At 35.5% G+C, this 20,028-nt stretch overlaps 1 protein-coding gene across 2 annotated transcripts in view; it reads left to right on the forward strand.

The window, feature by feature from the left end:
* The window catches only part of LOC150081718 (uncharacterized), a 1,674,628-nt gene that overhangs the window by 876,050 nt on the left and 778,550 nt on the right, over nucleotides 1-20,028 (forward strand). Inside the window, exon 20 of one of the 2 annotated variants that reach the window (XM_090378825.1) lies at nucleotides 15,204-15,296. The exons of the other annotated variant lie outside the window; for it this stretch is intronic. Within the exon in view, the coding sequence (XP_090234951.1) occupies nucleotides 15,204-15,296 (93 nt within the window). The remainder of the gene's footprint in view (nucleotides 1-15,203; nucleotides 15,297-20,028) is intronic. 2 annotated transcript variants of the gene reach the window in all.

The following is a 20,028-nucleotide window of genomic DNA, read 5'->3' on the forward strand; positions in this document are numbered from 1 at the left end:
ACCTAAATGGATGTCACCGACTGGGCTAGCCAGGTGGGTAAAGTGCCTGCCTGGCAATCCAAAGGTTGCGGGTTCGAATCCGGCCTGGACTTGGATCAGAGTAAAATGCAAAAAATGTGGGAGGTGCATTATGGCCACAGAAGCTGATGTGCCAACAACTAACAACAAAAAAAAAAAAAAAAAAAATGGATGTCTGATGAACTAATTAGACATGTGGCAGAGAATAAAAGCATGAGATACATATAAATTAAAAGGTGACACAGAAGCCTATGATAGAAATAAGCTGGTCTGTATGTGTGTTATTTGTTCTTTGGTTTTTAGGAGCATTAGCAACTAAGGCCATATTGCTCCGGGGATATACAGTGGTCATTCCCTGACCTTTCCACATCCTCTGTATTTGGTAGGCACAGGCTCGAACACTGGTCTAATCAAGAAGCGTGTGCTATGCACTGCTGCACCTGCCCTCCTGGCTACGGAGGCGCCACTGGTCTGTAACCAAGTCACAACAGAGGTTAGGCAGGCAAAGGCAAATTACAAGAAACCTTTGGCAAAGGATGCAAAGTAAAACAGCAAAGAGTTCTTTACTTATGTAAACTCTAGAAGGAAGGGGATGAATCAGATTGGTCCACTTGATATCGATGGTTCAACTGTTGATGATCCTGCTCAGGTAGCTAACAAACTAAATGAATATTTTGGATCTGCATTCACACATGAGGAGTTATTCAGGGAGGGGAATACCAGAGGTGTATTAAACTCTGGCATTAAGCTAGATAATCTTGTAATAACTGAGAGTAAAGTGGAGGAGAAATTGTTGAAGATAAATATAAGAAAGGCACCTGGGGTGGATGGAATCTATCCAGTTATATTATAGGAGGCAGCAAAGGAAGTAAGCAAACCTTTAGCCTTAATTATGAGAGCTTCTTTGCACTCAGGGGAGGTACACATGGACTGGAGATGTGCAAATGTGACCCCCCCCCATTCACAAAGGAGGATTAAAGGGCGACACAAGTAATTATAGACCTGTTAGTTTAACTTCTGTTCCAGAGAAATTAGGTACACCTTATACTAGAATGACCATTATACTTGAAAGAACGAGAAATAGCTTTCTCTTCACGTGTGTTCCCCTAATCAACTTACTTTACAACAAATTCTCGGAGACTGACCAGATGTCAATGTCCTTATTGCCTTCCTGAAAATGATTAACAAATACCATCTGATCCGAACCTGCCTCTTTAATATATCAAACTTGTTCCAACGAATATTGTTATAGGTACATTATAGCCTTAGTAGCCCTTGCACCAAGAAATCAAACCAACAACAACACATTGTATTTTGTATAGTCTTATAAAGAGGAAGAATGCCATCAGCATTGAGCTTGCTCAGCCTATTCAAAGCCTTCAATCGCACAACCAAGATCACCTCATGGGTGGCTAGTCACCAGATATGAAATTTGCAGAACTGAAGCCTTTCTTGGTCAGAGCACCTCTTTGTTCCCCTCACCAGCCTCACTGCCCTTCTCTGTATTCATTCCAGCAGTTCTACATCCTTTCCTAAAATGAGTCCTTCAACCTTCAACCCAAGCACGGTACTAAGTACTATATGTTCTAATACCTATCGTGATCAGGGTTTTCATAAAAAAATAAACTATATAATATCGGTGTAGATACACCATAGTTAACCCATAAATTTTAACTATGTATGTAGTGTAAAAGGTATTGTTTTAATAGTATCTGATATTGTGGGTGCTTTCACAATGAGATGGCTAGTATTGCACTACTTCAAATAAATAACGCTTCTCTAGTAGAGAAGACAGAGGATACCACCACCCAGACGATTGTTTTGAAGTTAGTGTATGTATGTATGTGAATATCTACTCGATTATCCGCTTGTCCCTATTAGACTTAGAAAAGCAAAAAGTAGAGGGAAAGTTATAGTAGGAGGGGAAGAGGAAACGAAACGATTCAGAAGAATGAAAGGGACAATAACTCCTTCAACTCACACCACTCAAAAACTCAAATTCCTCGAATAGGCAATGCTTCTCCAGTAGAGAAGACTGTTGTTACCTATTCTCGGAAACTCCGTGATTATCTGGCTCCCCTAGCGACCGTTTCAAGACTATTGGCCTATCATCAGTGGGCGGGCAGGTACCCTGGTAGTGCAACATGCCATCACAGTTGAAGTTATATCCGTAATATGAGGGATGCCAAAGGGTGTTGGTAATAATGTATTTGAAAACAAAATGCACAAGGCATAATCCTTATGGGTTTTGGTAATTAACTATATAATATTGGTGTATCTACACCGATATAATATAGTTAGTCTTCTCTACTAGAGAAGAGTTATTTATTTGAAGTAGTGCAATACCAGCTATCTCGTTGTGAAGGCACCCACAATATGAGATACTATTAGAATGATGCCTTTTACACTACATACATAGTTCAAATTTATGGGTTAACTATGGTGTATCTACACCGATATTATATAGTTAATTACAAAAACCCATAAGGATTATGCCTTGTGCATTTTGTTTTGAAATAAAAAAAAAAAATAAAATAAAAATGCAGTTCTCAAGATGTGTCCTTGCCATTGCATTATAAAATGGGATAATCACCTCCTTATTACTGCTGGCAAAATTCCTGTATATTTTTAAAAAAGCCATGCAGACAGCCTGTCTGCTGCTCAGAGAACTACATATCAGACTGCACACTTACTCCCAGGTTTCATTTTCCACTACCCTGAGTGTAGTGTAGTACCACAAAGTTTATATGTTACCCTCAGATTATTGCTACCCATATGCAGTACTTTGCATTTGTCAATGGTAAACTTCAATTGACATTTCTCAGCTGATCTGCCTAATTTTTTAGATTTTGTTGGAGAAGTATACCTTCATTACTGTCATTAACCACTATATCAACCTTTGTATCATCTGCAAACATTAAGCCTGAATTACCCTCATTGATCATTAATAAATATAGAAAATAACAATGGGTGCAGCACTGAACTCTGGAGGACTCTGCTAATAACATTAATCAACAAAGAGAAGTGTCCATTAATAACCACTATCTGTCTTCTCACACTCATCCATCCTTTATCCATAGTAGTAACTTGATCTTAAAGCTACACTGCTCCAATTCATTAAGCAGTCTTTTATGTGCAACAGTATCAAAAGCTTTCCTGAAAGCCATCTAGATGGGAATGCAATTATATTGCATTCCTGTCTAGATGGTGCTGCATAACTTCTTTACCCAGTGACTCCATTATTTTCTGTGGAACATAAAAGCCTTAGAGGTGTGTCACATTTTGATCCCTTTTTGTGAATTGTAGTATATATTTGCACATCTCCACTCTGTAGTGATCTTCCCTAAATCCAAGGATGTTTTCATAATTATGGCTTTGCTTTCCTTCTTTGCTTCCTCCCATAATATAATTGGTTAGATCCCATCCACCTCAGGTGACTTTTTTTATGTTTAGCTTCAACAATTTCTCTTCCACTTTTCTCTTAGTAATCACAAAATTATTTAGATCCCTGTTAGTTTGATAAACTTCTGGCATCCACTTCCCTAAAGAATTCCTCCTGTATGAATGTAGATGCAAAATACTCATTCAGTTTGTCAGCAATCTGAGCAGGATCATCAACCATTAAATTAGTGGTTTTTGACCTTTCTTTAATAATGGCACCCTTAAGTAATTTATTTTATTTTGTTGCACCCTTGCTCAATTTTTTGCCTGTTAGATTTGATTCTCTCTCTCTCTCTCTCTCTCTCTCTCTCTCTCTCTCTCTCTCTCTCTCTCTCTCTCTCCTCTCTCTCTCTCTCTCTCTCTCTCTCTCTCTCTCTATATATATATATATATATATATATATATATATATATATAATATTAAAAAAAAATGTTATATGATAGTTATTATACAATAATAATATAATTACAATAATATATAGTATAATTATATTATTATAATTACAATAATATAATTATAAACAAAATTACAATTCATAATGTAAATTATATAATAATTTTATTCTTCATATAGAGGTACTAAATAAACATTAGTTAGGTCACCACAAAATTAAAAAGATATCATACAATGGAAGGTATTTAAACACTTAGTTTTTTTAACTTTTCAATAAGTTATTTGTGCCTGGTGTGATTTGCAGATCTTTTTGATATTAGGTAGAATATTGGAGAGACATACTCTCATTTCTTCCTCAATCATTTCTAGTCTTTGCCTCATTAGGATTTTCTGTGCCATAGGTAAGCACAGAAAATCCTAATTCACATAGGTAGGATAAGGATAATTTTATTAAGATAATTTCCTTTTTTATAATAAAATTAATATATACATTTAAAAAAAAATAAGTTTAAGTAATTTAACTCAAATTATGTGGCACCCTTCGAATGTTGCTGCGGCACCCCAGTTGAAAACCACTGCATTAGACCACTAACATCAAGTGGACCAATCTAATTCAACTTCTTGCTTCTACTGTTAATATAAGTTAAGAAGGCTTTGCATTCTTTGCAGAGACTTATAAACTACCCTAGCTTGCCTAACCTCCTTTGCGACTTGATTACAGACTAGTTTACCTCTAGTCCAAGCTTCTCCATCACCTGATTCTTTATATGCATCTCGTGCATTTTTCTTTTCTGCTACAAGTCTCATCATTCTATCTGACATTCGTTTAAATTAGTAGTCATCACTTGGTCACACTGCTTAGAATTTAAAAACTGTCTGAGACCACTGTAGTCACCCTTACAAGGGCAAAAGTCCTCCTTTAACCCAGTAGTTATATCTTCAAGTAAATCCCACTGCTGACAATCAGATCAAGGGTATTACTTCCACTTGTTGCCCCACTAACATACTGCTGTAAAAAATAGTCATACAAAAATCCACAAAAGCCTTGCTGGAATATGGGTGGCCAACTCACAAGTACCAGTCAATATCTGGAAATTTAAAATGCCCATTATAAGAATTCCAATTTAATGGCCCACTCTGTTTTTGGTATTCATAGTTGTTTGTTATACTCATTACAGTCATTAAGGCTATAACACAGTCCTCCTTCTCTCATTTTCATTTTCTCCAGTGCTTATGTCAGTCCAGAATTACTTACTGAACATTTCATTGGTCAACCATGTTGATTGGATTGCACTGCCTTAGATTTAATATCCTTCCTAACTAAGAGACTAACCTCCTCCTCTTGCCTTTTTTATATGCATTATACTCCCTAAATTTCAAATTCTGCATTGCTTATGTCTAAGTGATACTGTCTGTATCGCTCAGCTTATGTCTGTATTTGCTGACTTAATCAGCACTTCAAAATTTGGCGCCTCCATAGCCAGGTGGGCAGGAGCAACAGTGCATAGCACATGCTTCTTGATTAGACCGGGGTTCAAGCCCGTGACCACCAAATATGGAGGATGTGGAAAGGTCAGGGAATGACCACTGCATATCCCCGGAGTAATATGGCCTAAGTTGCTAATGCTCCTAAAAACCAAATAACAACAACAACTTCAAAATTTAATGTGCTTCTGGCATTAGTGTATCTGCAAGTTTATATGCACCTGTATTTGCTCTTAGTTACTGTAACAGAGCTCACATTTTTTACCTGGTGATATACAACAGCACTTGATATTACCAACACCTTGCTTTTCACACTGCTGCACATTCCAGAGAACCCATGCAAGAATTTCTTGCAGCTCTAGTTAAACTCTCAATTTCTTGCAACTCTAGTTACCGTAAGCTAGCAGTTTTCGGACTCACCTAACACTGCCTGAATAGCATCAGCAAATATCTTTGCTTCCCTTCTATTTAAGGGAAGTTCTACCCCATGAACTTTGCATAGTCACTCCAGGGCCAAATTCATTGACAAGGATCTCAACGTGTACTCCGTCCTATCATGGCTGGGTAAAATTGCAGACACTTTCTAATTTAATACTAAAATTAGGATTAAAAATTTAATCCTAATTTTTTTCCGCATTCCTCTCTACTTTTTAAGTAAGTCTTCAGATCTCCTTCTCTTAATATCATTAGTGCCAACATATGCAAGAGTTATCACCTTACTTGCCCCTAAATGAAGAAATATGATATACAGTGTTATCTATTTTTGCTCTTAGGTAACATGTCCTATTATGCCTACATTTTGCACAATATATTTCCTGGTTCCCTGACAGTAGAGTTACTGACAGAAACTATCTCCTGTGGGACCAGCACTTTGAGGGTAATCATGAAATAAATAAATACCTGGGCTGATCAAGTCATCAAAAGCAGACATTGTAGGAAAAGAGGAAACATGGTGTCCCTCAGACAGAATTGATGCTGAATTTGAATGTGGGTATTACAATGTAAACAGGATGGACAGCAGAGGTGGAGGAGTTATGCTCTTAGTTAAGAAGTATATTAAATCAAAGGCACTGTATCCAGTTCACATGGGTGACAAGTGCAATTTAGAGTAAGTTTGGTGTGATATAAGCACTCGGAAAACAAAATTGAGAGTAGGAGTGTGTTATAGGCCTAACGTGATGACTATACCAAACAGATGTACAGTGAAATAAAGTGGGCCAGAAAATTAGAATGTCTTATAATGGGGATTTTAACTTTCCAGATGTTGACTGGAATTTATGGGTTGGTTACTCACATGCTAACAAGACTTTTGTGGATTAAATGGATGAATGTTTTCTACAGCAGCAGCATTTTAGAGAGGCAACAAGAGGAAGCAGTAAGGTTATATGATGACCCCACCTCGACTGCATTTATCTCTTACTACCAGAAACTGTTGCAACAAATTTCTAGGATCTTACAGGTTCATGGGATAAAGTGTTTACAATTTTCAAGGAGAAAGTTGCAGTCCCTCATTTTGAGGGTTAAGACACCAGTCTCCCCCCCTACTTCAGTGTGGATTAGTGTACTGTATTTCCTGCCGTGATTGCACTGGCTGCTACGGTGGGGAAACCAGCAGAAGACTCAGTAATCTGGTCTCTGAGCATGAAAAAGCCATCAGTTTGGCAGATGTGGATCACTCAGCAATTGCTGAGCACTTCTGGTCTCCCCAGCACAACATCAATCAATGCTCCAACATAAAGATTATTGACCAATCCCACAACTACCTTCACCATGTCTTGTTGGAATCACTTCACATCTCATGTTGTAGCTGTTCCTTAACCAGAACAGAAGTATATTACATCAACCTCATCACTGAGGCAACCATCCTCCTAGCTGACAAATGTTGGCGCTCAGAGCATTCCCAAGTATTACAGCTACAATCGCAAGACTCCACTTCAATGAGCTAATTGTTGCATGCACCTGTAATGCTGTTTTCACCACGCATGACCACTGTGGCATGCACATAATATTCTGTATTTTTACAATAACTATCACAGTCACAACTGAAGAAGGACGTCCTCCATCTGAAAGCTTTTTTGTGTTTTTTGTGTTTATTACTTTTTTTTTGTTCCTAATGTACTAAACAAATTTAAACTCAACCCAATTATTTAATTCTGTTTTTCCCAGTGATGCCACATTGTTTCTCCAAGAGGAAGCAATACTCTTGATCTGGTGATCAGCAGTGGTTCTCCATGCATTAAGAATCTGCAGGTAAAAGACCCACTGTGTGGCAGCAATCACAGTATACTAATGTGGAATTTAATTAAGACATAACTGCTCTCAATGATAAAGGGAAAGGCTTTTGCTTTCATAAGGGTGACTACAGAGGTCTCAGACAGTTTAAATTGCATGCTGTGGGAACAATTGATGATGTTATCAACAGCAAACTCTAAATGGGAAGTATTCAGGGAAGTAATCAAAGAAGGTACTAGGCTTTTCATACCAATGAAGAAATACTATTCAAGACTTAGACCTAAATGGAAGCCAGATGAACTGTTGAGACGTGGCAGAGAAGAAAAGTGCATGGGATGCATATAAATTATCAGTAACACCAGGGCTGTACTGATAAATAGGTGCATGGGGCTCTGGCATTGGGCCTCACGATATAGGGGACCGTGCGAGGCCTCTGTAATCACAAATTTTTATCAACAAGTGAACATGCAAGATCAGTAGGGTGCAGTGCTGGCCACAGGAATGTTCAACCAGTTCTGTCGAACAGGGTCCCGTGCACAAATTGTTTAAATAATACTATCTGCATTTCTATCAACGAGTCTACCGCCATATAAATGTCTAGTTACCCACAATATCTTACTCCAAGAGCACTTTCGCGAGTCGACTTGAAAATTATTCTGAGTGTATACTTCATTCTCAATGCATATGTTTCATTTAATATTGAACATTTAAAATAGTTTCGGTAGAAAAAAGAAAATTTCCATGTAACGAACGGTTTGCGAGAGACTTAACTGGAAACGCACTGTTTGCACCTCTGACCTTCGGGCAATTGAGTCAATTAGTGCTGCTGCTGCTAAGCATGAATTGAGAGTCAAAGGGATTACCATTCTGCAACTTAGTGTTACTCTTAAAACCTATCCAACCGCCTGCATGTAATTCTTGAACAGGGACCCTCAAATTTTGGGGGTACTAAATGCGCCAGCCCTGGTACTAGTGCTAACACATTTAGAATGTACTAAATGAATAAAAAAAAACTGTGTTACTTACAGGCCTTTGGGATAAAATATTAAATAAAACAAGTAAATCGTTACAAGATCCTACAATAAATTTACTGCATGGTTCTGAACTTTTGAAATCATTACATGGATATATTTTGCATATTAGAAACAATTTTATTTTTATTGAAAGAGAAGGTAAATTATTAACTGACGAATGGCCATAGAAAGAAAAGAAAGAAAAAAGGTCAAATTAAAAAAAAAAATAATAAATAAAATAAAACTATATGCGACGAAGCGAGAGATAATGACGTAATTTTAGAAGGGAAAGAAATGTTTATTATCAATACATTCAATGTTTTGTGATAGATTAATTGCTGAAATAAATAGACAAACATACTTATACACCAGTATTTTAGATACTTTCAAAATATTTATAAATCTTGATTTGGATGAAACTGAATTCAGCACTAATGTCGATAAATTAATAAGTATATATAAAAATGACATTGACTTGGAAAAGTTTAAAGATGAAGTTATTCAATTTTTACTGTTTATTAAAGGAGAAAATATTGGCAACGATATGAATGAATATCATTAATAATGGACTGAGATCTACAGTCCATTATTAATGATACAGATCTACAATATGAATGAATATCATTCATAATAGACTGACAACGTTGAAACAATATTAAAACTATTTTTAACAATGCCAGTTAGTAGTGCAAGTGGGGTATGGCCATTTTCTGTTCTCATATGAGTAAAAAATTAATCGAGGAATAGTTTAATTTAAGATAAATTGAGCAATTTGTCATTGAGAAAATTTGTCATTGTCATTGTCAATGAGCAAAGCCAAGGAAAAACATTTATGCAAATAAATTGTATGAACTCATAATTTAGTTATTGCATTGGTATTTTATAATTTACCTGCTATTATTTACTGCTGACAAACAAGTACCAATGTTTTTGTAATATTTTTGTAACACAATTTTTGATATTGTTTTTGTAATAAAATTAGTAATTACACTAATTTTTCATGCTTATCTGTGTATTATACTTTATTGTTGTTGCGCTCCCCCCTGTAGCTTGGTTCCGGCGATGCGGATGGCCCTGGTTCGATTCCTGTGGGGGGGGGGCCCAAAGTTATGGTGTTCAGTATCGTGATGTGAAATGAGGAGCTACTTGTGAAAGGGCAGCAGATGCTGATCACGAAACATGGCGAGGGAAGTCGATTCACCAATCATATGGTGACCCAAAGCCATGTGACTGGTCATCATACAAGTAAAAGAGAAATATAAAGAAAAGCACTGAACTAAACTGAACTCTACTAATGCTGAAGTGAACTGAACTCAACTCAGTGTCGCAAAAGCCCTCACAGGCTGTTGTGACACAGAGTTTGGTTCAGTGCTCTTCTTTATATTTTGCAGTATTACGTTTGTGTTTAAATAGATTGGTAAAAAAAAAAAAAATTTTTTTTTCCTGATCATATTTATATATGCAATTTTTTTTTTTTTTTTTTTTTTGGCCTCTGGTATCTTTAAAGGGGCTTGGGGGAACCGCTAGAGCTTAGCACCTCGGGTCGAAGAAGTATTAAGTACAGCCCTGAGTAATACAGAAACCTGTGCTAGATATAAATTAGTCTGTAATGAAGCCCGTTGATGTTTAACATTGACAAATGCAAGGTACTGCATATGGGTAGCAGTAACCCCAGTGTAACTTATCAACTGTGTGGTACCACACTCAGGGTAGTGAAGAATGAAAAAGACCTAGGAGTAATTGTGCAGTCAGACATGAAATTCTTTGAGCAGTGCAGACATGCTGCCAGGACAGCTCATGGAGTTTTGTCATTGATATACAGAAAGTTTGCTAGTAGGGATAAGGAGGTAATTTAGGCCACATCTTGAGTACTGTATACAGGACTGGAGGCTCACTTCAGGAAGGATGTAGAACTGCTGGAACAGGTGTAAAGATTGCTGAAGGGAACAAAAGGGTGCTCTTACGTAGAAAGTCTTCAGTTCTGCAAACTGCAGCATCTCAAGAATAGGCACCTGCAGGCAGATCTGAGTGAGGTGTTTAAAACCTTGAATGGATTGAGTAAGCTAAATGTTAATGGAATTCTTCCACTTGCTGAGACTACACACACTATGGGACAAATTCAATTTGTGGAAGAATAGTTGCAGTTTAGATGTCCCACAGTTTTCCTTCAGCCAGCGGGTGGTTGGCTGAATCTAAACAGGCTTTCATCTGTTGTTGTGGAAGTGGATATGTTGATAAATTCAAGGAAGAACTAGACAAATTCTTGAAGGGTACAGATGAGTGAACTGTAATTTTTTTTATTTTGACGGATACAAGGATGCTTGCTTTCTTGCATCATTTGCTGTTACTACTACTATTCTGTTCTTTAGGATTTCCACTGTATTGCTTGATGCACAAGTGCAGCTGAATTGATTGTTCAGCTGAGAGGAGCTTCATGGGCCCTCTCATTGGAATTCCTTTGATGGCATCCACTCTATTATTCAAACTCTCCCTTAGAAATATGCACAGAATGCTGAGTTCGCACTTAATTTTGTGATAATCTTTGCACCAAACACACACAAAGACATCCCCTTTAGCTTTATCATGTTCCTTTCCAGGTATATCTGTAAACATTGCACAAGCTGTGTACTTCCATTAGAGAACCACCCCATTTCAGTTCTTCCCCAAGCCACAGCACTCTTTCTACTTTGAGCTAATTGCATTGCTGCTCTAGTTGGAGGCATGGTTTCTGTATAAATTTAATTTAATTTAGCAATGCTACACTAAACTAATAAATACGTAAATGCAAATATAAGTATTATTCTATTAAGTGTGTTTTATGTTTTATGCTATACCATTATGATTTACCATATGTATGGTGTGCACTATGGCTGTAGTTGCCAGTGCACCTAATAAATCCCCAAACCAACAACCATTATGATCATTTTTGGAGTTTTAAATTAGTTATAGCCTTCAGTTTTTAGCTAAGAAATAAAATTTCATTAGTTAAAAATAATGAAAAAAAAAAAACAACAAAAACATGCTTGCTTACATGATTAGAACCGTTGGTGCGCTACTTATTTACCTTTGGCGTCTCCGTAGCCAGGTGGGAAGGAGCAGCAGTGCGTAGCACACGCTTCTTGATTAGACCGGGGTTCGAGCCCGTCACCACCAAATACGGAGGATGCGGAAAGGTTAGGGAATGACCACCGCATATCCCGGAGCAATATGGCCTTAGTTGCTAATGCTCCTAAAAACCAAATAACAATAACAAACTTATTTACCCCCCCCCCCCCTCAGTGTTCATTTATGAGTTATAAAGTGCTATAACAGACATACACCTATGTGAAAATGGTGATAGTTACACTGTGCTACTGTTAATTTCCCGACACCCTTTCATTGATAGATTATCACTTCCTACCCAAGCACTACATGTGGAAAACAATTTGTTGAATTAAGACTTCCAATATGAAATGATATGGAATGGAGTGTCACATAAGCAGTCAGTCTGTCTGTGTCATTTGAATGGCACTGAAGATCCCTAGGTTAATGATTGATGATGTGATCAGGAAATGAAAGCGGACTGTTGATGCCATGATGAAACAACCTGTGAAGCCTCAAATTCCAGGGGCTCACATTTGGTGAGTATGGGCTTGGCACACCTAGGGTCCTGAGCTGGATATCACCATTCTTCTCTTACTTGGTGATTCCTTTCTACACACACTCTCTCTCTCTCTCTCTCTCTCTCTCTCTCTCTCTCTCTCTCTTTCTCAAGGTAACTCAGAATTTTTTTTTTTTTTTTTTTTCACCAGTGCAGAATAAGCCTCAGGCTTCCTTGCACTATAGGGCTAATAATAATAATAATAATAAAGTTGATGGAAAATGTAACAGAAGAGCCCTGCTAAGAATCATCCACTCAGAACACAGGTCATTGTTGTTGCAACACACACACACAGTGAGATGATTGGGACACATGTCAGCACTAGTATACTGCACAGGATGCTTAATTATATGGGTTATTACAGTTATGCAGCTGGCCGTAAGCCAGATGCTATCTAGCTTGGTCACTGTTCTTGGACCACTGGAAAGCAGTACTTTGGAGTAGTGAGTCACTGTACATGGTCTACCAGTCTGATGGTCATGGGTATCGCGGATTCCAGGAGAAAGCTATCCACTAGACTGTATTCCTAACAGTGAAGTTTGGTAGAGTGGTGTGATGCTCTGGGGCTGTTTTTCATGGTTTGGCTTGGGACCATTGATTGTTTTGGACAAAACCATGAATGCTGAAGTCTCTTTTGATGTCTTGGACAATCCTGTATTATGTGAGTTTGAGCACTACTTGTATCAGTAGGACAGTGCTCCATATCATACTGTTCACCTTGTGACAAACTGGTTTGATGACATTAAGCATCCAAAAGTTGGTCAGCCCAGATCTTGAAAGCAGAGCTAAAAACTGGTTGCCCTTTTGAAGATGGAATGGCAAAAAATATTGGATGACATTAACAAAAACTGATGGAGAGTATTGCACGGTGATTCGAGGCTTTCATGAAGGCCAAAGGTTTCAGCACATGTTATTATTTTTCCTATAAATAAAAGGTATTTATAGATGTGCATGTGTCCAGATATTAATGGTACAGCAGTGTATATCCACAAGCTGCTGTTTCATTTGCTGAAATGTTCTTGGCTTTATGAAATACACTTGATTTTGTACTACTCTTTGCAGGAAAAAATTTATAAACGTTTAGCCTAAAAAATGCAGTGAAATTTGCAGAGTTTGCATTATTTAATCCATTAGTTTTCTGTGGGTTGATACATTATTAGAATGGCAAAATGTATAAGGTGATGGGTTGAACTCACTGCCATACATTTCCTTGACAAGAATAGTAATTGGGCACTATTAACATCAGTTCACAAAAGTCCAGTACTAGTCTAGAACACTGTTGGTCAGAAGTTAAAATAATTGAAGAAGGCTATATTTTCCAAGTAGTATTTGTCAGGATATGATAGACACAGTTACTTGTTTGTTTGGTCTATTGTTCAAAATTTACCAATATCTTTGCATGCAATATTTTCTCATCAACTCCTCCATCATAGTAGATAGGGTCTGGTAAAATTTATTGTTTGAAGTTACTATGAAAAATAACTAATAAATAAAATAAAATAAAATCCTCTAAACCCTGTATGCTGCTCAGTTTTTCACTTTTTGTATTTGAAAGGTTTATCTGATTAGTTAGTCAAAAGGCTGCATGAACTCCACTTTAATATTTTTATGTATGCTATGCTTTAATGCAATCTTGAATTTCTAGTACCACGTAATAACCACTCATGCTATTCAAAAGCTTCTATGCTTTGATTTTTACTAAGAGTTTATTTTCACCTATAATTCTTCCTCTGGTTGTTCAGATGCAACAAGTCAGAACTCTTTGTGATACTCTTTTTTTGTTTTCACAGTAATGTGTCGGAGTGCATTAATATTTTTGTGGGATGCTCTGTATGATGAACTTAGGTTTTAGCAATATAGAGTAATTTAGTATTATTATGAACTAAAGGAACGCATACAAGCTGCATTTTAAATTATCTACTAAACATAATTTCATGCTTTAATTTAATATTATATATTTTTATGGATGAAGACAACTTCAAGGTGAGTTAGGTAAAATATTATACTTAAAAAGATCCTGATGCATGAAATGGCGTTATGCTGTTATTTCCTATTGACTCACTTTCAGCATGTAAAACACATTCATTTATTCCTTAATATTATGCATGGATGAAATTATCCCTATTGTTTGAGGGCTGTTTTGCATGTGTATTTGAAATGTATTTTCTCATTTTTGCAGCTTATGCTTTCCAGCAGTAATTTTCATTAAAATTAATGCACAGAGCATGATTCTGTTACTTTGACCCTCAACTTTTTTGAAACAATAAAAATGAAGGCCATAACAAAATTTAAGTTTTAAGATCAGAAAGTATGGATGTATAATTTTAAAACCTAATGGGGACTGATATTCTTCCTTTAAGCCACTATTACTTGTATCCTTTCTTAGTGGAGAGCAATCTGTTTTAACTCTGCTTTTTTGCCAGTGCAGGCATAACAGACTTTATGGTGAATATAATGTTTTAATGAAAACAGTAGTAAAGTAATATATTACATTCCAACTGTTATATCAGCAGTTATTTGTAGATGCAGTTAATTTAGTATGTATTGTGTAAAACATTATAATTTAAACCCTACTTTTGTGCCTAAAATAATGAGATTCAGATTGGAATTTGTATATAATGCCTCTGATGCCAGTTGTTTTTTTTTTTAACTTTCTCATAGGATCAATTAATATTTTACTCTAGTAATTTAATTTGGGAATGCATTTAAATTTGGGATTCCATTTTAAAATATCATAATATAAACAACTAAACATAAACATTGTTAGCTGTTGCTTTGAATTCAAGAAATCTGTGAAGAGATCACATTATGCAAGTGCACTAATTCTTATGTTTTGTAACACTGCTTTAAATAGTCCAAATTTTATTTTTCATTTAAAGAAAAATTTTAACTCTTGTATAAAATTCAGTATATGAACGTTAAAGGTAGCTATCAGGAGCAGCAACAGGTAGTTAGCTGATAATTTCATCCCATTGGTATAGGTGACGATATCGAAGACTCAGCCCTCTTTGGGAAACCGACCCATGCCACTCATGTGTATCTTCCTTATATCGAGGGTCAAAAGTTACAGATGAGTAAGTTTTTTTTTTTTTCAAAAGAACCCCAAACCCCCTATTGCTTTCGCTCTTTTTTTTTTTTTCTTTTTTCCTTCTCTTTATATGATTTTTCTTTTCCCTAAATATGCTTGTTAGTAATCTCATAGAAACACATTTAACTGATGAAACTAATATTTAATGTTTTACAGCAGGGTGATGCATTGCTTTTAATTTTCTGCATATCTATGTCTTCAGCTTTACTATTTTATGTCTATGTATGTGTGATTGTAAATGAATGTTAAGAAAAAAATATTTACTAAAATCTTTAATTTTCTTTTCAGTCATTAACAGCATGGCTTTGTCAATCAGTATAGCAATTATTCAATGTACAAATTATATTCTCATACTTTTCAGTAAGGAGTGTATCAATAAGGAAATAGCATAGCAACAGTTTGTGTGAGTACGCTTGCATGCAAATGTTTTTCATTGGATGACTGAGTATAAATATTGTCTTGCTCCCAGTTAATTTGTGTGAATGCCCTTCATAAAGAGAAACAATTGCTTGTTACCTATAGTAAGCAATTTTTTGACCATTTATTTTTATAAATTTTACTGTATTATTAGTCATTTATTTTAATTATTTATAAATTTGTTTTTTTCTCTGTGCTTATGTAAATGAATTTTACAGCACTTATGGAATATATTGTAGTTATAGTCATTATATTTTAGTAGTATATTAATTAATATTCTATGAATGGAATATGCTGTTGGTATAATAAAAATATTTTTAAAATTTAATTTGTTTTCTGATTTTAGGTTGTTTGTGTTAGAGTAATAATGCTTTGTAAATAATTACCATTAACTATATATGCTGTGTTTAATTTGATTTGGTGTCTGTATAAATTGCCTAATTTATAGTGTTCTGGTAAAATAAAAATGTTTTGAAAGTGATGAATTTGAACAATGGTGATTACTGATGTTTCTGTTTGTGTATATCAGAAATGTCTTGATTTATTTCTGTTGTTAAATGCTTAAAATGCAATGGATAACCCCAGTTTTTTGTGCATTAAATATGAAAAGTAAGTGAAAGAAATAAATAGATAAATATCCATTTATTATAAGTGAAAGTTACATAGGATACTTCCCAACTAATGTATTCTCTGGACAGCACATGGCCAAAGGGGGGAATTCACATTATAGAATTCTCATCATGGTCTGTGCTTCTTAGCAGGAGAGACTTCTTCTACAGGGATGGGATATTCTTAAATAGAAAGGGTACAAGAATATTTGCTGATGCTATCTAGGCAATGTTAGGTGGGTCAGAAAACTGCTAGCTTGGAGTAATACAGACACAAATGGATTAAAAATAGTCACAGGAAAAAGTGAAAGTGATTCTTTCACTGCTACCATTGGAACATATAAATAAATAAATTTTCTGTTTATAATCCGGCATGACAACCAAGTCAGTAGAGTTTACAATAAATCGTCAATACAAATATTTATCGTATTTAGTAGTCACGGGCTTGAACCCCGGTCCACTCAAGGAACGCGTGCTATGAACTCTCGCTCCTGACCACTGGGCTACGTCAGGCCTTAAAACAACCTTGAAAAGCAAGGTACTGGGGATTTAGGTCACTGCTCTGAGTCATCGTGGAACAAGGAAATACATGGGCTATGTTAGGATAACTAAGAGTAAGAACAAGTACACGTTCACCAGTGCTAGGAGTATTGTAAATAAATTTGGTTAATTTGAAGTGTGCTGGTCAAGTCATCAAATGCAGACATTGTGGTGATATCGGAGAGATGGTGTCACTCAGATATATGTTATGTAGAATTTTAATATGAGGATTACATTGTATACAGAAAGAAGAATAGTGTATAGTATTTACTGTCAAGTGGCGCTGGTCCCCCCCCCCCAACTCTGTATCCAGAGGTGTAGCCAGGATTTTTTGTCAGCAGGTACATTCACAAAAAAGCACCAATTGCCTAATGCTAACCTACCTGTTATTTTTGGTTTTAAATAAGAGGTGTCTGAATATCTGTATATGCCTGCATTACAAAAAATTATATTAAATATGTGAAAAATAACAAACTATTTTATAAATGATTATTTTATTACTATATTTAGTAAGTACTTTTAAGTTTTTTATTCATTACATACATACATATGATATCATATACAGCATGTATAAAATATAAGCAGTACCTATATAATTACAAAAATAAACATGTGAAACAAAATAAACTGCAAAAAATGATACATAAATAAAATATTACAAGAAAAAAAACAACAAGAGATATACAAAAAGCAGAAAGTTTTAAATAAAAAAAAATATTTAATGTTCTACATCTTTTTTTCATACTTGAGAACTTTTCCAGAACTTTATCATAATTTAACTCTAACGATAAATCATGCTCAATACTTAAAAAGAGCTAAGAAAGATTACCTCACTTCTCCCATTGTGCGTTGAAGATAATTTTTAATCAGTTTCAATCTGATGAAACTTCTTTCACCCGAAGCACTTGTAACAGGGATTGTTAATTTTTTAGATAATATTAATAAATTATTATACACTATGTCCACATTATTTGTCAACATAAATGCAATTATATCATCTAATTTCATTTCTTCCATGTTGGAATTTCTAAAATAAATGATTTAAAAGGTTTAAATTCGGCAAGAACATTGTCAGCATATATTATGTCATTTCTGTAAAAAATCATAAGACTGATAGACAGTTTATTTCATTACCCGAAAAAGGGCTTTAGCAGAAAAATTTTTGGGAACTAAAATCTAAACCATTCATGTCGATGATCTGAAATCTTCAAATCTATCGGTAAAATTTTGTATTATGGCTTCCAGAATGACATTATATGTTCTAGTCTTAAATTTTTCAATGGGATCCCTTATTGCCTCATCTTTAGTTTTATCATAAAAAAAAACTATTTCTTGTTCTTACACTAAAAAACTCGGGAGTTATATTGCATAACGTATCAAGTTGTTTGGATTCCTCTAAATTATTTGTGAATTTTTCATCCGATCTAAGATCACTCATTGATTTTCAACAGGAAGATATGAGTGTCAGCAACATTTAAATTTATTGATGGAGACTAAAAATTTTGATAAAGCATTGGTTGTGTTTAAAACTGATAGACATCCATGTGTGATAGTATTGCACACCCCAAAGCCATTGATTTTACTGGAAAGTCAATTTCTCCAATTTACACAATGTTTAACTCTGTTGTAAATTGCCTGTAAGTATTCTTTTACTGTGATCAAGATATCTTGCTAGACCACATTTCTGAAAGTCTTTTCAGTGAGATATGCTATCGCAAAGCTCTTGTTTCTCCTTCAGTATTTTCAAACGAGTCAAGCTCTGCTGTTTATAAAAGTATAAATGGCCTAGACTGTGCCAAAAAAAATTTTTTTTGTTTTTTTTTTTTACTTCGATGCAATTTTGCTCAGATTCAGTAACAATTAAATTTAACTTATGTGCACAACAATGAAAATATGCAGCCATCGGATCTATGGTTTTGTTGTTTTTTGAAGACAGCTTCCATCGCATTACATTACTTTTGCTCCATCATATCCTTGGCCTCTACAGTCTTTTAAATCTAAAGTTTAATCATTTAATGATTTCAGTAAAAATCATTAAATGATTATTGTCCAAATTGTAAAAATCCTTGTGCATGAACTAGGAAGAATGTCAAATTTTATAAATCATTCCATAACCAAACCTGTAGGACCAATATATCTTAACGAAAGAGAAAATTGGTCCGATCTAGATATAACTATCATGGAGCCTACAATTAAACTGTAATGTATTTGCATTTTTAACTAAAGCGATAATCAATGTTAAAGTTCCATGTCCTAACGAGTAAATGAAATCGTTTTGGATTTGGGGGGCTTACATATGTTTCATTGAGTTAACACTGTTACAAAGGATTTGTAAGATCCTTGCCGACCGGGCTAGCCGGGTGGGTAAAGTGCCTGCCTGGCAACTGAAAGGTCGCACGTTCGAAAACTGCCTCGGGCTTGGATCAGAGTATAAAATGCAAAAAAATTTTGGGAGATATATTATGTCCACAGAAGCTGATGCACTAACAACTAACAAAAAAAAGAGTAAGATCCTTATCATAATAGCGAGGAAGAAATTTTACTAGTTCTATGAAATGTCCTTCATTTACAACACTTGCAGATTTTCCTCCAAGTTCATAATGCCCCACTTAATGGCAAATATTGACATGTCAAAAAAAAGCACACAATTTAAAAGAGAGCATACTATAGTTGCCTGTTAGTTGCAATTTGATTTTTTTCCTCTTGCGGTAAATTTTTAACAGAACTGTGGTTTTTCAGCCATAATTTGACCATACACATTTTTAGTATTAGCATTAGTAGAGGCATATAATGCAAGAAAGCAGGCTTATGCAGCATCGACCAAAGGGGGGAAAAAGGTCCTATTTCACCCCCCCCCCCCCCCCCCCGTTCATTTCAAATACCTGTCCACCTCAGCCTTAAATTTATTTAGGCTTTCAACTTCCACATCAGGAAGAATGGAAGTCTGTTCCAACAACAAACTACTTGCTGGCTAAAGGCAAACTTCCTCATATCTATCCTACTTTTGTCTTTCCTAAATTTGAATTTATGCCCCCTCAGGTGATTATTCTAAGCATGAGGAAGAATCCAATCAGCATTGAGCATGCTCAAATCATTTAAGACTTTAAACACCTCAATCAGATCACCTCGCAGGTGCCTAGTCTCCAGACACTG

This window comes from Mastigoproctus giganteus, chromosome 8 (assembly GCF_048544385.1).
Source record: "Mastigoproctus giganteus isolate SK-2022 chromosome 8, ASM4854438v1, whole genome shotgun sequence".
Taxonomy (NCBI): domain Eukaryota; kingdom Metazoa; phylum Arthropoda; class Arachnida; order Uropygi; family Thelyphonidae; genus Mastigoproctus; species Mastigoproctus giganteus.